This window comes from Notothenia coriiceps, unplaced genomic scaffold, assembly GCF_000735185.1.
Source record: "Notothenia coriiceps isolate Sejong01 unplaced genomic scaffold, NC01 NC01_scaffold00023276, whole genome shotgun sequence".
NCBI classification, from domain to species: Eukaryota; Metazoa; Chordata; class Actinopteri; order Perciformes; family Nototheniidae; genus Notothenia; species Notothenia coriiceps.
This window is the reverse complement of record NW_011355977.1, coordinates 472,883-494,753: the sequence shown is the minus strand read 5'-3', so window position 1 is coordinate 494,753 and position 21,871 is coordinate 472,883. Positions and strand designations below refer to the sequence as shown.

Below are 21,871 nucleotides of genomic sequence, written 5' to 3'. Positions count from 1 at the left end.
GGAACTGAGTTATAGTCTTGAATATAGCCAGGCTGTGTCCTGCTTCACCATCCTCTCCATGACCCGCCCATTCGCCGCCGCTGCCTGAGCTCAGTCAGGTGCTCGTTATCCAGCGACGTAAACTTTCCATTTGGAAAACTGATTGGATTTAGTGTCAGGACAAACACAGTTGAGGCCATGCTAAGACGGATCCTTCAAATGGTAAGAGTTTTGTTCAACAAAGTCAACCGTAACGCTTTTGTTTGGATAACTGAGTCATTTTTCGTAGGAGACACAGGCCTATCCTTGTCTATTTTCATGGTGGGCCTGCACGTTTTACAACACAGTGTGTGATGGGTGGGCGGCTTTTGTATTTGTAGCCAACAGGAGTTCTTCAATTGGAATAAGCCCCGCCACACTGTCAGAACGAAGTTGTCATATCAAGCGCTCCTTGTGTGGGGTTGACAGAGCTAGCCTTCAAAATGCTAACTTGGTACGCTTGGTTGATGCTACTATTGACATGGTCGTAGCAAGCTATTACTATGTCTATGTAATGCAGTAGCAACCTATATAGCGTATGTGTCCGTCTTACCAGGATTTGACGAGTTATAAATAACTAGCTAACATGCTTGGGCTCTGGTTAATTTTATTTTCATGGTTTCCGTTAGCTAGCTTTGTGATGGCAGTGCATCATGTCATTTCCACTCATTACATGCTAGCGCTGACGTTAGCCTCAAGCTGACCGCTACATGTAACACAATGTATCCCTTTTAAGTTATAAAGCTTGTAATCAATGTCAATGGTGACATGTTTTGTCTTAAACACAAATTACCAGCTTGTCACAGCCTTCACATGTATGAGTTACAGAGGTTAGCTACTTGGCTAGCTTTTACTTAGGACTACATTTACCACCAGGGCATTGCTAAAGCTAACTGCATCATTGTGTACACTCTGAAGACCTTGTAATGCTCTTAAGTCTGTGATATAAAGTTACATTCTAAGGAATTATGTTGCAAACGTTTAGGAAATAAAACAAGATAAGGTTTTATATTGAATTAATGTTTCGTTCTGTTACCTCATTACATAAACCTAGCAGTATTTTGTCAGTTATTCAAACCGTGTAGCTAACACCAAAGTCATTAAAATGGCTTTAGGGGCCTGTAGGAAAACATCTGATTAAAGATTTCCATTCTAATGTTTTACATCTGTCCTTCATGTGAAAAAGTTGGTGAACCTCTGACTTGGTTCATAAAATGGAGTGTCAGTTATGGGAACTGACCATAGGAACTGACACTCCTCAAAATGTAGGTCACGTTCTCAAGATAATGATGACAATATTTTTTGAATTTTTTACTGACGCTTGTCAGAGCCATCACCTTTGACCATAATTTGTTAATCTTTTTACAGTACTGATTATGAAGATGTATGTGCTTTATGGTGTATTACGTTGACATAAATAATGTTGTGAGTCTATATTATATAATGAACCCTTAAAGTGGTTAAGACCTCATTTAGGTTGCTGTGTTGAATTAATTATTTTAAAGTGGTGAAGTCGGCCTAGTTCTGATTTTTGTGTGAGTTGGGTCAAAGGTTGTTCCATGATGCAAATGCTCAGCCTGCCTTCAAAGTGGTGTTTGTCTACTGTCCAATAGGCTCTTAGAAAACTCAGTTCAAAGGGCTCAAAGTCCCCGTCCCTACTCTCAAACCCAAGTATTCACCTGATTCATTCATGCAGACTATCACCAGCCACAGCAAAAACCTTTTCGTGAATGGACCACCATTGACACTTCTACTATATGTGTGGGCTTCAGGCCAGTGGACTGAGCTGATTTGATATGACCCTATTCCTTTCTACCTTCAAACTATGTGAAGAGTAGAGTAAAATAGTAATCGACAGGTAATATACACAAATATACAAAGCCAGTATATTTTAAGGTCAAATAATTGCAACGGTATATGAAACTGAGAACGTCTGTGGTTAATTACACAGTTATCTGAAAAACCCTATTACTGGTTGGTTAATTTTCTTCCAAAAACGTTATTGTCAAAGCAATATAACTTCGCAAACATTTACAATAAGGTTATTTGTGGAAAGCAGGCAGGTAATGTAAGGTCAAGGATACAAGAACATTACCAAGGCAGTGAATATCCTTATTGCAAGCTCAATCATAAAAAAAAAACTCTTGCTTTGTCCTGACATACAGCTAAGAGTTTAACAATAGCTAGGCCGACCAGAGGCCTGTGGACACACAGATGGGAGGCACTTTGCAAGCTTTTGCTGGGCTGCTGGAAAATACCCTCATATGACATCTTGGCTAGTGTTGGCCAGACGTTGTGGGAGACACAATGAAAGAAGGTTCTATGGTCGGATGTGAACTAAATAGAGCATTTAGCTGTCCTAAATGTTTGGTACCAAGCCAAACCGTGCACATCACCAGACCCTTACCATCCCTAACACAAAGCATGGGGGTGGCAGAATCATGCTTTGTGGATGCTGGGAGGCAGGGCTGTGATGGTACTGGGAAATGACAAAAAAAGGTAGCTGTTGCTAAACAATAATTTATGTGTGGCATTGCCAAATAATAGTCCAGACCTTTATCCAAAACTGCTACATATCTATGCAACGTGACAGATCTTTTTCAAAGATTGACCATACATGTAGTCCAGATTCAATCCTGGAAAAAATAAAATTCCAAGGTGCTGAATACATTTTACAAACATTATACAGCAGCAGTCACCACACATTACAGTGTTGTTAATCATGTTACAACTGTCTTTAACATTCATGCCTTTTTAAAGGGAAAAATGCAACAGCATTCCAGGGTAGAGCTAATTGTTTACATAACATTTGTTGAAGGCTTAAGTCGCACCCAGCAGAGTTGTTTTTGAGATGTGTAAGCCATGACTCTGTCCGAGCCTTGCCCTCTTTTCTGAAAAGTCGGTACTTTCCCAAAATCAATTAAAGTTAAGTAGATCTAGCATTTACCAAAACATTGCAGGTGAAAAGCACAAACATCAAAAACAGGGGTGTGTAAGCTAGAGGTTTTCAATTGTGTTTCTGAGAAAAACCTCTTCCAAGATGGATAATATACAAAATACATGTATTGTATAATTGTACTATATAACATATTTTTATTTACATCATGATTACTAAATAAATCTGAAAAAAGTTTCAATGTCTCGAATATAGTTTGTCAATTTGAGAGGGCAAAGGTAATCGTAGGGAATAAAATGTAAGGTAGTTGAGTTATCTAAAAAATATTGAGTGTGTTTTAATACATTCAGACTAATATAGTGTATTCTCTCCTCTCCAGACTCCTGGGAAGGGAGGCTCCCAGAACGCAGAGTCGGAGCCGCCCAGCACAGACCTGAACCACGATCAGACGTCTGAGGTAACGCTGGACTTTCATTTATCAATAACCTTTTTCTAAACTTTGGAAGCAGACCGAAACACTTGAAGAAGTCATTGTCACATGGTTCAGTCTGATGTTGTGTTTCCGCTTTTCAGGGCTTCATCTGTCCTCAGTGCATGAAGTCTCACAACTCAGCAGAGGAGCTGTTCAAGCACTATGAGCTGTTCCATGATACCGGAGACCTACCCTCTAACATGGCCCCAACTCGGTGAGACTTTAATGTTACATTTATTATGACAATAAGCTCAACCTCATGATGACACATTTTTTGAGTTTATGCATTTTTGTAAACAAGCCTCTCCTTCTTGTAGGGAGGACCTTACGATGCTTCGGCAGGAGGTTCAGGACCTGCATTGTTCTCTTAAGGTAAGCTGGAGTCTCTGAAACAAACAGATGTGTACATTTTAATGTTAAATACATACTTTATTTTGTATCTGTGTGTTGTTGTACCTGATTAGGAGGAAAAGTGGTTTGCCGAAGAACTCAAGAAGGAGTTAGGCAAAGTCCAAGGACAACTGAAGCAAGTAATTCCTTCAAGATATTTAAGATTTATTACAATGGCTCTCTGAATATAAAACTGCTTGATAGAACATGATGGAAATGCTTACTCTTACTGTACATTTTTCTCTCTTACTCTCAATTCCACAGAATGATGGACAGATGCCGGGCTCTGAGGATTTAGGTAGGGGGACATTTTCTGTTTAAGATAACTGGAGAAAAAAAATCCCAAACATCAATCACTTATATCTGGTGCTCTTTTCTCAGCGCTTGAAAAGAAGCTGAACGAAGCAGAGACAGAAAAGTTCAACATCAAGCAGATGAAAGACCTGTTTGAGCAGAAGGCTACGCAGCTGGCCACAGAGATAGTAGGTTAGTGTGGCGCCAGAAAACTGAAAGGCCTGTGTCTCCGAATCTGCATCATCCAACAACACTGAAGAACTCTTTCACTAACCCACTGTTATATCTGCTCAATCCATCCATTGTGTTTCTTCTGAAGTAGTTTATTCAACATTTAGTTTTACAGAGTCGATGCAGGGTTTTGCATTTTCTGCTGATATGTTTTATCCTCACATGAGTTAACAAGTGAGGTATTTGTGTTATTTTAATTATGATAGTATTAATTACTAAAAATGGTTTGTTCTGACAGACTTGAAGTCCCGCTATGATGAGGAGAAGAGTCTGAGGGAGGCTGCTGACCAGAGACTGGGCCGACTGACCGAACAGCTTCAGAAGGAGAAGCAGGAGAACGAGAGACTCCAAACAGAACTGGTACAGAACACACTTCATCAGTGTTGTGCTCCGGAGAGAAAGAAAGACATTGAATTGACACCATGAAATCGGTTTGGCTTTCAGATGTGTGCTGAAGGAATCAAAGCAGATCTAAATCCGACAAAACTTTAGTTCAGTTATTGCAAGGATAGCCATAAGTAGGTCTGAAAAATGTAAGATGTATCTAACTGCGCTTATTTTGACTATTGTTATTACATTTTGATTTGCCATATTGGGAAGAAGTGATTATTCTAATTTCTTTTTGAAAAACAAAGGCAAATGGTCATTGTGTGGTTTTTATAACAGTCATACAAAATACTTTTTAGAAAATAATCTGATAGCCAAGACATCTCTGCATTATGATCATTCAAAATAGTGTTTTGGAATAGTGCAATCTCATCTCATAGCCCCCCCCCCCCTAATGTTACAATTATTCTTTGTTCCCTGGTGATATAGACCCAAAGTGATGGCGGAAAGTAATGTACCTGTACTCTAAAGGAGAGTTGTCTAGTTTCACTTTTTCTTTGTCATCTGTCTTTATATTCTTATTTTACTACTCTCAGTGGTTCAGAGAGGCTTCATACTAATATACGTTATAGATCTTCAAGGAGACGTCCATATAGATTTGCATTGTTCAGCTATTATTAAGGATCTCGTTCTGATTTATATTAATACCAAAAGCCTGATGTGTCCACACTGTCTTCCACTCAGTTCTCCCAGCTTTAATCTGGTCCTCTGCTCTGCCCCCTAGCTGCAGCGGCCGGGAGTGGAGGACGTGGAGGTGCTGCAGAAGGAGCTGGTGCAGGTCCAGACCCTGATGGGCAGTTCCACCCGTGAGAGGGAGGAGGAGTCTGAGCGCCTCAAGACCCAGTACCAGCAGCTGCAGGCTAACCACACTACCTCTGAGGTGAGGGGACAAAACACACAACGTCTTGAGATGTACTTCTGCTCAATCTCACTTAAACTTTTTACCTGATGTGTTGCAGAATAACCTCCCGTTGAACCCTAAATTGAACAGTCGCATAAACGTGCACATTAATTCCCACAGTTTGCTTGATAATCTACAAGATTGTATTGTGTATGTAAAGTATAATTTAGTATTTCTAATTTGACCCCCTTTCCATTTAATCTAATTTCTTAAACCGACCAACTGCACTTGAAAAAGAAGCTCTGAAATAATCTTTAAAATAGTTTCCAACATACTGTAGGGAAAACACATATTTCTTATTCTTACTAAGTAATTCATGGTGAATAATTTAGCCTTACTTCTTGCATTTTTTATCCCAGAAGAATGAGAACATCTATAGAGAGCTTCAGGCCCGACCCTCTCCTTCTGCACATCTCTGCAAATGTTCTCATAGATAGTTTTGTGGAACCACATTCCTAAAATATTTGAAATGCATCCGTTTTTTCATTATGAGACAATCGTGGTTAATCATTAATTGTTGAGTTCCACAATATAAAAGTATTGGAGCTGATCGCAGTCAGCTGTTATTCTCAAGGTTGGCCAGAGACAAGTCAACTTTTAAATTGAAAACATAAGGCTAATGCACCACCTTCCCCAGCAACAGCACATGAAGCCAACCATCTTTCGTACAAAATGGTCAGCTTAATACTTTCATAGCATAATAAACTCTCATCCAAGGAGCATCTCACTCTTTGTTACAGATTGGCCATTTGCAGTTCATGGATGGATCATAACTGACCTATTGTATGTCTCTCTCTCCCTCCCTTTGTCCTCCTCTCATACTGTATCCCTCCAAAACACTCACTATTTCTTCAAGATTCTTAAACTGGAGGTAAAATATTTGAAAAAACATTTCAATTTGGCCCTTCACTTACTTCTACATCTTTTTCAGTTCCTTTAAACTTAAAAAAAAAGTGAACAGATTTTCTTTTGACCCATGTGTAACCTTTCCATGCCTTCGTTGGGTTTTTGTGCGACTGAATTCTCGCTGTAACTTATCCATGTTAAGTTCTTCGTTCATGTCATTCCCTCACAGTGGTGCTTCAGTTATCTGAATGTGCAGTCTATTGTTTGCCGACTGTAACATACAGTATGTTTCTATTGTGTTGCAGATGACCATATCCCAACTAAAAGCAGAGCTGGAGAAGGGTCCCCAGGAAGCAGCTGTCTACACACAGCAGATCCACCAGCTGCAGAGCAATCTGAACAATCTGCAGCAGCAGAGCCAGGTACCACACAAACAAAGAATTATAATAAGCCTGTAGCATTCCTGTGAACACATTTTACTTGGAACTTCCAGTTGGACTTAAGGATGGTCTGATTAGAATTAGATTGAAAAGGGTCACTGGAACCACACAAATAAAAACGTGTGGCCAATACTCCATAATTCATAAGCCATTTATGACAAGTGATGACACTTTGGACAGAAATTGCTGTAAAATGTAACTCGAGTGGTTAGTGGAGGCACAGCATTGCTAGGAAGTAATTCTAGTCATAGTCATGTGACCGTTTTGTCTCTCAGCAGATTACTGCAGGTACATTGGGCTTATTCCAATTTGTTATATCTACGATTGAAGGGACTATTGACGGGATTATGAGGGATTATTAATCAGAGCAATTCATTTACTGATCTGCACCCTACTGTACATTTGGAGAGGTTTTCGGTGGAGCAGCCTGGAAACCCAAGGGTGAACAGTGGATTTCAAATCCTAAAAAATAATTTAAACATGTTGCCGTCTCTTGTTTTTTATATTATTTAGATTTTCATACAAAATACAACACTATTATATAAAAAAACAAACAAAGTGATTTTGTTAGAAAACTAGAAATATGATAAATAACATGTTTTGGCTCTTTATAAATGTTTTATTTACGTAACAATAACGGCATTGCTTGTAAAAAAAGTTAGACCGTTAGTTTATTTCAAATGTTCCATCAGACTCATGATGATGTTACTCTTGCACCCCCACCCCACCCCCCCCACCCTTACATACACTCTTGCGGCCCCTGTTGTCCATTAACCCTGATTGGATAACATGGAAATAGAAACAGCTCCATTATACAGCATATGACTGTGAAGGATTTACTTGTACTTCAGTGATGTTAATCAGCCTTCCCAGCTGCCCCTCTCTAGCACAGAGCACGCCTTCTCTGTTTCTGTGAACCCCCGTCTCTTGCTCGGCATCAGCTTCTATCACAATGCTCTGCTGTCACCAGCCTCATTAGGCAACTCAGACATGTTGATACTAAACCACGCGCAGCTCTATAATTAAACCAGCAGGGGGGGAACTCCGCTGTCACTTGGGGTGAAACACAATCACAGGTACCGGCACTGATCCAATGAGCCGGGGACTGGAGGCAGCGGGTTCCTGCCGGAGATGAAATCCTCCCACAGCTGGCATGTCACAGAGGTTTCTGGGTAAAAGGGGGATTACAGAACTGGATATCCAGTGTGTTGCCCCCTCCCAACGCTTCTCCTCGCAACAGGAGACCCTGAGACTTGAAACAGATACCAAACACGTGAGAAAAGTGATGGAGCAGACGGTGAGAGGATCAGGACTAAGAACAGACAGGTGAAAGACCAACAGGGGTTTCATTGGTCTGCATTAGAGAGACACAATGAAAGAGCGGGTAGAACAGAGAGGAAGGAAAGAACAGGAAGTGTCTGTAGAGGGTTGTTTAGGTGTGCCAGTTGCTGTGGTGGCCTGCAGAGGTTTATTGGACGTCTGTGAAGTCCAGGTGTCCTGTCACACTCTATTAACACCATTTTGTTCTTTATCACCCTGTTTCCAAGTTTACTGCCTGAGCTTACAGCAGGGCCGGTGCTGTTCACACGCTACGTTATTCCCAGTCCTGTGTTGTAAACCTTTCCCCTAGAAATGCCATACCTCACTTTACAATAGACCGCCGACTGTTCTTTTCCATAGCTTACATTGCATGAATCATTTGTGACTCGTTGCATCCCCTATCATGCCAACTGTATTTTAATAGACAAGTCGTTACAGTGGCTTTTTGAAAGACCTCACTTTTCAAACACTGTCCATCTTTATCCTGAGAACCTGCTACCTTCAAAAACTAAGATTTCACTCACTTTTTATTTCTATTGTTACTTATGGCTTTTATTCCTACTTAGGAACATATTTCACTCCCATTACTTCCTAAAGTTCTGAACATCTGCCTCATGTTGTCCTCTCCTGTTTTTACAGAGCCTGTCTGAGAAGCTTCAACGTAAGGAGAAAGAGAACAAGGACCTGGAGGAGCGATTTGGAGCTGAGAAGGCTGCCAAGAAGGGTGCTCAAGGCAGCCTGAGAGAGAGGGAGCTGGAGGTTCAGGAGCTCCAGGCCCGGGCCACGGGGGCTGAAGCCTCCCTGCAGAAGGCCCAGGCGCAGCTGGGAGAGAGGGCTGAGGAGGTGGCAAAGCTGAAGAGTGAGATCACCGAGCTGGAGGTGAAGCACGCAGAGCTGAAGGTGGAGAGGAAACAGTTGGAGCAGCAAAGGGAGGACAAAGACAGCCAAGGTGCTCAGCAGCAGACTGAGATCAGCCAGGTGAGCAGGGCGGACCATCACACACAGTACATGCAGGAGAAGAAGAACTCTACTGTCATAACTGTTCAGAAAACACCAAGCATTTAGGCACACGTGTTATTTAGTAATGTGTTAAAACAAAGTAAAAAATGATTCCAGACATCCTCCTTGTGTTTCCTACATCTGCTGTTACTGTTTCCATCTTTATTCGTCCATCTTCCTCATCTCCCCTCTCCCTGCGCTCTCTCTTAGCTGCATGCCAAACTGCTGGAGGCGGAGAGGCAGCTGGGCGAGGTGCAAGGTCGTCTGAAGGAACAGAGGCAGCTGTCTGGGGAGAAACTAAATGACCGCGAGCAGCAAGCCGCCGACCTGCAGCTCAAACTGTCCCGGGCAGAAGAACAGGTAGGCCTTACTGATCACTACAGGAAACTGACATACTGACAGAACATCTGGACATAAATGTTTTAAATGTTTGAGTGTGTGTCTTAAGGTATGCTGTAGGATCTGCATGTGTAGTTACTGACTGATAGTAAAGAGACAGGATGATGCACACATTAAAGTAATAATCCTTTGAGGTGAATAGGTTTGTGCTAATCAATGCTCTTCTTTGTTTCACACCTGTAGTTGAAGGAGAGTGCCAGTAAGAATACAGACATACAGCACCAGCTGGAGAAAGCTAAGCAGCAGCACACAGAGCTGCAGGCGCTGCAGCAAAACACCAACGGCAAACTGCGCGAGGCACAGGTTCTGTTCACAGGAAAACCCCTCACATATTATTATCAGAGGGCATAAACATCACCAGATCGCACTAAACACTATTCTGATACAGACATCAACAACACTTTTGTTCCTAATACAAACCTCCCACAAGACACAAATTAAACATTTCTACCAGACTCTCCTAATGTAATCGTTCTCTTATGCTGACTTGCCTTAATGCTGCAGAACGACCTGGAGCAGGTCCTGCGTCAGATCGGAGACAAGGACCAGAAGATCCAGAATCTGGAGGCTCTGCTGCAGAAGAGTAAGGACATTGTGACCCAGCTGGAGACCGAGAGGGAGGACCTGTGTGCCAAGATCCAGGCCGGAGAGGGAGAGACGGCTGTGCTCAACCAGCTGAAAGAGAAAAACCACGCACTACAAGAACAGGTATATGTAGTGTCACTCTGAAACCTGTAGATCTTCTATTAGCATCATATAGAAAGGCCAGTGTTATTGAACAGTAACCACAGGGGAATGTTGTTGAGCTTTTCTAAAACTGTTCTTTATATGTGGGTCTTAAAGGTCACACAGTTGACAGACAAGCTGAAGAACCAATCAGAGAGCAACAAGCAAGCCCAGGATAACCTCCATAAGCAGGTCCAGGAGCAGAAGACCCTGCTGCGCTGCGCCCAGGACCGAGCCCTCACCCTGGAGACCTCCGTCACCGAACTCACCGCCCACCTGGCTGACAGCAAGGAGAAGGTAGCCCAGCTGGATGCTCAGGTAAACCCCTTCAGAAGCACGCCTGAGCAATATGTATTCAACTACATACAGTGGTGTCTCTGTCTTTGACTTCACTCAAAGAATCTGTATGTTGTCAAACTGATTTTGAAAAGAGAATAACATTGTTTGTGCGCCTATCTTTCTTTAGCTGAAGGCAAAGACAGAGATGCTGCTGTCTACAGAGGCAGCCAAGGCTGCACAGAAAGCTAACCTGGAAAACAGCCTGGAGACGGCCCAGCATGCACTGCAGGACAAGCAGCAGGTTAGCACCTCCTTGTTGCCACTTTATGTCGGCTTTGAGCATATTTATTAATGCCTTACCAAATATTTGTTGTTTTCTTCTGTGTCCCCCCTCACTCACCTCACTCTTCCTTCTTGTATCCTGAACCCTCGCCCCTGTCGTGTGCAGGAGCTGAATAAAGTTCAGAAGAAGGTGGAGGAGCAAGCCCAAAAGCTTAAGGAGAGACAGGAGCAGGGCTCACAGCTGGACTCCAGTCTGAAGGAATGCAAAGACAAACTCCTGGCCTCAGAACAGCGTATAGAGCAGCTGGAGGCACTCAATAAGGTCTGTGATGATTCTTTATTGAGAGTACAGGATGTTAGACGGACACGTTGAGGCCTTAACTGTCCTCTCTCTGGTGTCCTCAGTCTACATACATTTCGGTTTTCAAAACTAATTTGGTGTTTTGATCCAAACACAGAAATTGGAGTCTCAGGTTGGGGAGGTGCAGGCCTCACGGGACCAGGTGCAGCAAGAAGTGCAGAAGCTGCTTAAGGAGGGGTCAGAGGTCAAACGGAAAGCAAAGGAGCTGCACCGCTCACTGGAGACGGAGAAAGCAGGGTGAGATCAAATCTACTGGTGCATAGTAGGGCTGTACCCGAATATTCGTTCGTTGGAGTACTATTCAGGTTTCAATTTAGTTTTTTTTAAAATTCGTTTTTATCTTATTTATTGAAATCTCCAATATCAACGTAAGAGCTTGTGCCTCTTCGGGGGGTGCTAACACTTAACCATAAACGTTATCGTTTACTTTCTCCGTCTTTATATGTAGATATTACTTTTTCTCCATTAATCTCCGTCACATTGTTTCCATAGCAACAACAACTTCCTGTCAACTGCGCTAACTCTCCTTGAAAATAAAAGCATGTCCATCCAAAATGGAAAGCCAAGCCAAATTACACTTAAGACATATACAACTGCAACGAAAGTAACAAACACAATGCGATATCCTTTTCAATTTCAAAGAACACAAATTGGGTTACATTACAACTATAAAACAACAATACTGTAGAATAACAAAAAGAATGCCGTGAATAAACCGAAATACACGTGTCGAAGCGGTTCGCTGCTGATTACTACACCCCCCCATGCAATGTGTGTAAATCAATTAGTTACTAACTCCCTTTGATTGTATTCAGTGCCGGTACAACCTCATGCTATTATTCACTTTTTCGTGATGAGTTCTAACAAGAAGACCTGTCTTTCCATTGTTTAGGGCTGCAACACTACAGGAGGAGTGGAAGAAAAATGCAGCTGCTTTGGGCGACGTTCAGCAGCAGCTGGAGCGCAGTGAGCAGGACAAAGCTGCTCTGCAGGTGAACCTGGACAAGGTGACCCAGGAGGGGAAGACTCAGCATGCAGATCTGGACAGGAGAGCTCAGAGCCTGACTGCAGACCTACAGAAGGCCCAGCAGGAGAAAGAGGCTCAGAAGAAGGAGCTTTCCTCAACACAGGAGAGCCTAGGAAAGGCTAAAAAAGCTCTGAAAGAGAGTCAGAGTCAACTGGACACGGAGAGGAAGAACCACAAGTCAGCCATGGAGGAGAGGGTAGGTTCAGAAAGAGCCTGTTTGGAGTAACATACTGCCAGCTTATTACCAGGACATTCACAACATGAATCTGTCTTAATCCCCAGGAGAAGGCCAATGAGAAGGCCAGACAGGAGCTTCTTAAGAGTAACGATGCCATCACCAAGGCAATGAAAGAATCTAAAGAGCAGTTGGAGCAGTCGGGAGAGGTAAGCGTCTGACAAAACGTTGCATCAAGTCTCATTGTTTTAGTTTTTTCTTTGAACCTGTCATGTGTCGACTACATTTCCAGGCAGAGAAAAAGTTGAAAGTGCAGCTGAGCACGTTGGAGCAGCAGCGCTCTAAGGCTCAGGGGACACTGACGGTGAAAGAGAAGGAGTTAGAGAAGCTGCGGGCTCAACTGAAGACAGCCCAGGGGTCCTTTGAGGAGGAGAGGAGGAAAATGAAGGCCCAAGTTGCAGAGTTACAAGAAAGTAATGTCAAGAAGGCAAGTAGAATTAAAAAAATACAGACATACTGTACTTATTTAACCACACAGCTGCACTTCCTGTACCTTGAGAGCAGAGATAAACACCGCATTGCCACAGGGTTCACTTGTTTATTTGACCCTTACCTCCAGGCAGAGGATGAGAGTACGTTGAGGGCGCAGGTGTCAGCGCTCGGCCAGGAGCTGGGCTCTGAGAGAGGTCGGACTACAGATCTGCAGAAGGGTTTGGAGCAAAACAAGGAGAGCCTCACTACGCTTCAGTCTGACTTCTACGGCAAGGAGTCGGAGGTGTCGGCCCTGCGCCAGGACATGAGGGTGGGTCCTGCAGGAAGGAAGGAGGGGGGGTACACACTGATCAGGCTCAACCTTCTGAACCCCCAAACCGTGATTTGCTCCCGTCACGTTTTACTCACTGTAGCCTCCTTTTTCACTGCAGTGTATAAATCAGACGCCCCATATGAAAACAGCACAATGATGAAATGAAGTAGGGAGGATTCAGTGAGGTCTTTGGTGTTTAGTAACAGTTATAAGGCCATCATTAATAGAAGACGTATACAATATTAAAACTATAAATACAAGTTGAACCATTTTCATAGTTTATTTTACACAAATAATGAAGACAAAATTAAGCTACATAAGCAAACATTTTGCAAGTGCTGATAAGCGTTTGCAAAATAAGGTCTCTACATTCTATACATATTGAACTATTGACATTTGTACAGCCTCTCCTGTCCTCTCTTGTCGGCTTGTTATGAACCGCCTGCAGTTATTGGACGCTTCACATAGTTTTCATCACATGACTTTTGGTCTCAGCCGAGGCAGTCATGGCTTACCAGTTGTTTCTTAAAGGGGACCTATCATGCAAAATGCACTTTTGTACGCCTTTTATACATGAATATGTGTCCCCGGTGTGTCAGGGAACTCACCAAGTGTCAGAAAACACAACCCTCTCTCTTTTCCTCCGTACCCAAATCTCTAAAAACGGGGCTGCAACGGATCTGATACAGACTGATCCAGATTTGAAATATCTCTGACGTCAGAAACGAGGAGCTCCGCCTATATGGGCAACTCTCCACCTATCAGGAGGAGACAGCCACGGCCATTGCCGTTCGAAAGCGCTGGAGACGCTGTAGTATATAAGCCAGGCCTGTAGGTGGCGCTGTAGTCTGCCACAAAAGCAGCGAAGAAGACTTCTCACAGAATCAGCCCTTGCAAAAACAGAGCTTGAAAAGAGCAAATAGAGCGAAATGAGGCATGATCTGTTTGGTATTTTGAAAAAAAGACTTCACAGACATGTTTTATATAGGTGTGGCCCTACAATATATTATTCAAATATAGCATGATAGGTCCACTTTAAGGTATCTGTTAAGGTATCCATATTTTAGGCTTTTATTCGTCTTTTCAAAACTGATGCATTTGTGACATGATTTGTTCAAGGACATTGTGAAATTTGAAAATGGACAATGATTCCTGTTTTCACAGCGTCTGGTTATGGTAAATTACGTATTTTATTAGTTGATTTAAGAGAAAGACAACATGCCTTTCTAACCCACCAGTCGGTTGTGGGGTTCAAGTTGTTAAGTAGAAATGTTGAATTAAGAAGCTGTTACTGTGGGTTAAACTTTGAACCAATCACAGATGGATTAAAGTAAGTATATGGATGCATGTTGATGATTCAGAACCATGTCCCTGCTGCTTCCTCTCCCCGCAGGCGTCGGAGGAGAAGCTGAGCGTGGCTCAGGAAGAGCTGGCTGCTAACCGGACCCATCAGAGCGGTTTAGAGACTCAGATCCAGGATCTGCAGACGGGCCGGGGCTCGCTGGAGAAGGAGCTGGCTCAACGGGACCAGAAGCTCCAACAGCAAGAACAAACCCTTAGCGAGCTTCAGCAGCAACAGGTCAGACCAACCGTTTCCCTCATATAGACATCAACTCTTATATTACTTACTGATTCAGTTTATATGTTCTAAATGGTGATTACTCCCCTATAGAGTCATGTAAAGGAGGAACTGGAGAAGGAGAGAAGCAAAGCAGAGGAGCTGAACAAAGCCAAGAGTGTCCTGGAGAAGAATAACACCAGACTGAGTTCGGAATTAAAAGCTCTCGCCGAGAAGAACGAGAAGGTCGGTCAACTTCTATCTTTCTTTTGATTTAGATGGTAGAGAGAGGCTAGAATATTCCTCAGATAAGCTCTAATAGTACAATGTATCTCTCTTACCGGCTGACGTGCCCTGCTTCCCATGCTTGCTCTTATGCAAACAGCTTTAATCAGGAATACTGCAGGTCATCTGGGACACATTCCTTAAAGTCATAACTGTGCTTCACTCAACTATTTGAAGTGAGCATCGGATTATTCCGGTCTTCAAAGATGTCTTTAAGATTGATCCGAAGCTGTTGTCAGAGCAATAACTTCCTGAGCTTAAAGCCTTTTAAAGTTTAAGCCCATGCGTGAAAAGAGACGCTATAAGGGCCTTTAACATCATCCAAACATTGTGCATGAAGCCTGATGCTCTGCTGCATTCAGGAGCTGGTAGAGCTGCGGGAAGCCAAACAGCTGTTGATCCAGCAGAAACTGGAGCTGCAGGGTCGGGTGGAGGCCGCACAGAAGACCCTGGTGAATGAGCAGAAAGAGCACAAGACCAGCCGGGACAGCAGGAGCCAGAGAGAGGAGCAGCTCCTCGCACAAACCAAGGGGGCCCAGGAGCAGTTGGTAGGCTCTAAAGCCCATCATTGAAATGTCATTCACTTCCTCTCCTGATCCATTTCTTGACTCGATCAATGCTTCCTCCCGCAGTCGGCGGAGAAGCGAGCCAGACAGGAGCAGGTGAAGCGCGGGGAGGAGGCGGAGGCTAAGATGGGGGTGCAGGTGACCGCTCTGAACGAGAACGTGGCCACGCTGAAGAGAGAGTGGCAGGGCAGCCAGCGCAGGGTGGGGGAGCTGGAGAAGCAGACGGACGAGCTGAGAGGAGAGATCGCCGTGCTGGAGGCCACGGTGCAGAACAACCAGGACGAGAGGAGGGCGCTGCTGGAGAGGTGAGGGGAATACATGAGACATCGTTTACAGAAGTTTTGGGATGTTCTTGATTGGCATTAAAACTCACTCAAATATGTAGAGTTATATCAGCAGGATTAAGGAATGTCTTTAATCTCTGTTTGGAAGCACTTCTGTCTGTTCTGCAGAGCTGGTGACGTGAATCAGCTTCTTGCAGATTCAACTGAAGAGATGCATTGCAGGGGTAGACATTAAGGGTACTGGCCCTCCAGTGCAATTTTATTATCACTGGCCCCACCATTGTAACCACTGGCCCGGAGCATTCGTCCAAAAAAATCTACTAATAATGAAGAAAATGAACCCATTTGTTGCAATATAGTAATGTATGCACAAACTACATTACTACTTGTACTACAACATTTGAATCATCAGTTCTTCCTCATTTTCCTCAATTGTTCATATTTGGTTTATTTATTGTGTTCATTGTTAAAACATTTCTGCTATTATCATTATTATGAGTATATTATTATTTGTATAATGCACTTTCTGCCTTCCTATCATTAGGAGTTAGAAATGTAATGGCTATGTAATAGATTAGATTAGAACCTTCATTATCCTAAACTGCTGGGACATTTCCCTATAGCCAATATACGTTTATGTTTTCTACTCTTCACTTACTTGTCAGCATAGGTCGGCATTGATGTATAGAGCTGACAAAATCATCATATTGAAGCCAACTCCATCGATCAAGCCAGTGTGGCTGAAACGTTCTCTTCCTCTTCTTCTCATGCTCCCTGTCACTCTCCTTTAACTCTTCCGGTGACATTCTTTTATTTGAAGATTGTTTTTTGCCCGAGCGGGCAAGTGGAAAGTACGTTATGCTGGCCCGGGGCGTCTAAATAGTGCTTCCGGGCCAGCGGGCCTTTTATGATGTCGAGCCCTGCATTGGTAATCTATGTTCAGAGTATTTCTGTAAAGCTGCTTTTTATGCGGAACATCCAGATTATTGAAACCATTTGCATCCAGAGCCGGCCGCAAAAGTCACCAGGATTATCTACGTTGGCATTTTTCAAGAATAAGCTTTTCTAAAGTATCACATGGCTTTAATACAGGAACTTGAATGATTGTATTTCGCCATCATGGTCCTAATGAGATATAAGATCTCTTCTTCAGGTGAGTGCAGGTCAAACCGGCAGCATGAGCCGTTTCACATTTAAAAAGAAAATGGCAATGACCTGAGCCAGGATTTTGTAAAATGTCAACACCTTCAGAGCAGTTTGTAAAGTACCCTTTAAGAAGGAAGTACTACTAAGGTCATAGTATTTTGCGTGTAATACTGTGCCCAGGGTGCATATAAAGATGAAGCAGTGTTGCCAAACTCTTAGTCGACTTGGGGACTTTTTTAAATAACCCCATTAGTAGATCTAGTGCTGTAGTTGCTGCGATGAAAGGATAACAGGCAGGAGATATAATACAATGGGTAGTTGGATAGTGTCATGCCACTTAATAGCTTGTGTATTTGTTGTGACATTTGAGTGTGATCCTACATTTGTTGGGAAGAGGTTTAATACAAATAGAAAAGAGCTTTGCACAGTTTTCTCTCAAATGGAAAGCATTATTTAAAAAAAAAAAAAAAAACCATCGCCTTTTTCTATTAATTATAAATATGCACATTTTAAAGTTAACTTTTCAACAAACTATAGACTGATGTCAAGCTTTGATGACCTCCTCATATCCTCATAAGTCAGCGAGAGAAGTTTCACTCTAATTGATGGTCTCTTAATTTCCTTGTGCGTAACAAATGATGATTAAAATTATCCTGTGAAGTTCATTATAAATGAGGCCTATTTTAGGCTGTTGCTCACAGCACACTCGTAAAGGGGAGAAAATAACACTTTGATTAACCGAGCAAGAAGAGATCCGTTAGGACAGACTATCAGAACAGAGGCAGGCAACATACTGAATGTGAGTCAGCAGGATTAAATCAGTATAGTAAATGTGTTCTTGAAGAAACAAGTGCTGTGATATTCTGGATTGTTAGCAGCACTACAATACATAAAAAGGTTTACACGCAAAAACATGAGTCTATATTTGACTGAGTGTATTGTACCTGGTGAACCGGTTCAATGTGATAAGTCAAACAGAGAGTGTGTGTGTGTGTGTGTGTGGTAAATATAAATCACCAAAAGACACATAGTTAGTCTCCTGTGTATCTAAAGTATTCTGTAACAAGCATCTGTGCAGCCTGCCGAGATGTGGATGAGCCACTCGTTAGCTCTTTAATAAGAACACACACATCATCAGTGCTCTGTGGCTGTGTTTCAGGTGTGTGAAGGGGGAAGGCGAGATAGAGAAGCTGCAGGCCAAGGTGGTGGAGCTGAGGAGGAAAGTGGACGACACGACGGCCGCCATGCAGGAGCTGGGCAGAGAGAACCAGTCGCTACAGGTCAGTCAGAAAGCCCTCGTACACTGAAGAGACGATTCTAAAACCTTATTCTGAGAGGCTCTGTTTGTAACCCCTGCATCTGGTGCTTTCTTAGATCAAACAGTCCCAAAGTCTGACCAGGAAGTGGGCTGAGGACCAAGAGGTGCAGAACTGCATGTCCTGTGGGAAGGGCTTCAGTGTGACTGTCAGGAAGGTGAGGAGGAAGCTATCTGTATGAGTGACGCTAACATGCGAAAGGACAAACATTAAACTTCTTGCATGTGATCATGACTTGAAACAGGGGAAATGGCGATCATATCAATAACATCATTTCAGTTTCTTTAGTTGTTACAATCTTTTAGATATACATCCTATGATTCCATCATTTTGAAACTTGTTTTTTAGCTTTAATTGCCAACTTGTAACAACTCCCTCTCCTTCTCCCCTGAATCTCCAGCACCACTGCAGACATTGTGGGAACATTTTCTGCAACGAGTGTTCAGCGAAGAACGCCCTCACGCCGTCCTCTAAAAAGCCAGTCCGGGTCTGTGAGACGTGCTTTGAGGATCTCCAATGATGATTCGCCTCTCCCCCCTTTACCTCCCCCAAACCCCCTTACCCTCCCCCTCTTACTTCAGCGGGCAGAAGAAGGCGTCTCTGTCATATTTAATGTGCACTATTGAGGACAGACCCTGGGCAGAGACTCCCACCAGTGTGTGACGTCTGGCTCTGGTGGGATAGGGAAACAACTGAGGAGACCCCAGAGCTGTGTGACTGGGGGGGGGGTAGGTTGGTTGGGATTGTCTGTATCGGTTTTTGTGCCTTTGCTACTCCTGTGGACTGCCAGAACGCGGAGACACTGAGAGCTTAACACCGCCCATCTCTTTAAGTTTGCATTCACATCTCCGCGGCTGTTTGGAATTATTAGAAAGTGCAGGGGGTCGCTGTGTTTGTCGTAGGGTGATTGACATCTGCCGTCAGGAGGCGGGACACTGAGGGAAGTGAAATGTTGTAGAGGAAGTGTTGAAAGTCACTGCTGCCCTACAAAGGTAAATGCAGGAAACTGAAAGACGGCTTTGTCAAGAAAATAACATCTGTAAATACCAAATATGACATATTTTAGTATAACTGCATCGCACCGATCACTAAGAAATGCAAAATTTGATGTTTTTTTTTTATGAAAGGTAAACTCAAGTTATCGGTACTAAATATTTTTTATTTGGGATTTTTTTCTTTTACGTGTCAATACACAAGTGTGTTATTTTATTGTTTTTTGAGGAACCTCATTTAAATGACCTCTAGGAAATCTTTGTTCTTGCGTTAACAGAATAACATGCTCAGTCAGTTGGCCCCTACACAACTCGTCCAAAAGTTGCTCATTTAATGTTTTCATTTAATGTTTCATGGACAGGATTTCATTAAAATGTAAGATGTTAAATGTCAAAATACACATTCTATTTTGCAAATTCACATTGGTATAGAGCAATGGTCCCCTTTTTAATAACATTGTGCTGTACAGTATAACGCATTCAATCATAATCTTTGGTATTATGAATGTTCAATTGTAAAAACTAAAACTGCTCTTCAGAAAAAAAAGGAATGAGTTGATTTATGCACCAGCGATTTCTCTGTACAGGACTTTTGACGTTGAATCAGTTACTGCATGTTCCCTTTGTTCGGCAGTGCGTGTGTGTTGTTTATTATTATTGATGTATTCAGCCGAATTCATGACCAAAGAATGTCTGCAGCAGGAAAACAGCGGAGATGAAAACCCTGAACTCGTTTCATGTCAGTATTTTTCTAAGCGTCTCTTAAGAAGCTTTGAGTTTTAAATGACGGGGTCCTACATTTGTATCTGGAAACAGCATGGATGACGACCTGAGAGGCTTTTTATGCGCAGCCACATTTCTCTTTGCGTGTTCATTTCTGCAAATGGTGGTGCTTTCTGCAGACTGTTAAAGCAGTCACTAAAGATGCCTGCATGTACATTTTAACATTTGATTATTTTTGCTGCTTGTCTCCACTGTGTGTGTGTGTGTGTGTGTGTGTGTGTGTGTGTGTGTGTGTGTGTGTGTGTGTGTGTGTGTGTGTGTGTGTGTGTGTGTGTGTGTGTGTGTGTGTGTGTGTTGCAGTTAACGCCTGCTGTGTGTTGCAGTTAACGCCTGCTGTGTGTGCGCGCGCTGCTGAGTTGCACTGTATGAACGTTGGCTGCTCAGAATCTCAGTATCTCTCATTCTGGGATGTCCGTGCTGCCTTCAGGTGCAGCGTTTTCCGTCGGTTCTCTGTCAAACCTATGTGCAGCTGAGGACACTGTAAAAGTAAATTCCAGATTTTGTATAATTTATAATTGTTGACAGATATTGGTAAGATCTTTTGTGCAATTGTCTAAAGACTGGAGCGGGCGAAAACACTGTAAGCCAGGCGACAATGGAGGCATTTTGCAACAAGCAGCTTGTCTCAGACTTAAGAAAATTAGCTATTTTTGCTAAGAAAAAAGACGTCCATCTCAGTTGCAAGCTCTCATGAACACCTGTCTCTTGTGTTGCATTGGTTTTTGTTATGTCTACCTCAGATCGGCACAGGAAAAGCACTATTTCTAAATCTTAGTGGTCACAAACATCACGTCATTGCCTGCATTTGATTAAAGATTTGTGATTTATCCGTCAAGCTGTACAGTCCTTTAGAGAGATGATTTGCACCTTATTGTATTCTGGGATCGTCCGTATGAGAACCCAGCCTCAAACGTAGGACCACCGACTTTATACAGGCTTCAGCATTTCTAGCCCTGATGTACTAAACCGCTCATTAATGCTAAGGCTGTCATAATTATCTGTGTACATGTTTGTAATGAAAGAGAAAAAGGAATATATATATATATATAACACTTGTGGATGTAGAACATGACAACAGTGAAAATGTTGGTGGATTCATCAGTGTCTTACTTTTTCTTTTCTTTTTTACATAAAGGCACCACAGTGTTGACACACTGACTTGTGGCTTGGTCTTGCTGTCAGTTTGCATGCATGGTGACTTCACTGGCTTGTGGCTCACATTTCCTCTGTGTTTAGAGTCATCATAAGTGATGGTTGTGAAGGTGTGCCTTAGGCCACGTCTCGTATGTCACTGCACACGGTTAGCGGTGACACGCACCATGTATTACACAGTCTGAAGGGATGAGGAATAATGTCATTTATGTTCACACGCACCAGTTGATTTTCTAATTCATCGTCATGACAAACATAAATAAAACCTAAAGTATGTTTCTATTTTCTCGTGTTGTTTTCATTCATAGACATTACTTTAATACTCATGATAAAAAAAGTATTTAATTATCAATATTTGTAAGCAGATAGTTTGTTTATGTCCAATGGTACATTTTCCAATTGGACTTTAAAGCACTTCTGTGAAATGCTACCCTACTCAGCATGTAGCATATAATCAAAGGTAAAAGAAAAAAATTGAAGTGTTTTTCATTTGTGAAGGTGATGTGTTCTTAAAAAGGAAAAACATGCAGACACCTTTTAC

General features: G+C 42.6%; 1 protein-coding gene across 2 annotated transcripts; it reads left to right on the top strand.

The window, feature by feature from the left end:
* Positions 1-70: 70 nt before the first annotated feature.
* eea1 (early endosome antigen 1) lies at positions 71-20,404 on the top strand. 2 transcript variants are annotated; one of them, XM_010781511.1, is made up of 30 exons: positions 71-201; positions 3,294-3,371; positions 3,488-3,600; positions 3,704-3,758; positions 3,851-3,916; positions 4,041-4,074; positions 4,158-4,262; positions 4,540-4,661; positions 5,413-5,568; positions 6,446-6,460; positions 6,741-6,857; positions 8,835-9,173; positions 9,405-9,554; positions 9,777-9,896; positions 10,098-10,301; positions 10,437-10,637; positions 10,786-10,899; positions 11,047-11,202; positions 11,339-11,478; positions 12,134-12,464; positions 12,551-12,652; positions 12,736-12,930; positions 13,063-13,245; positions 14,642-14,827; positions 14,921-15,052; positions 15,454-15,639; positions 15,724-15,962; positions 18,247-18,367; positions 18,462-18,560; positions 18,804-20,404. In XM_010781511.1, exons 1-30 carry the CDS (start codon positions 178-180, stop codon positions 18,921-18,923), a joined length of 4,203 nt encoding a protein of 1,400 aa, XP_010779813.1. In that variant the 5' UTR covers positions 71-177; the 3' UTR covers positions 18,924-20,404. The 2 variants fall into 2 exon arrangements, with proteins under 2 accessions (XP_010779813.1, XP_010779814.1); XM_010781512.1 differs by lacking the exon at positions 6,446-6,460.
* Positions 20,405-21,871: the final 1,467 nt, after the last annotated feature.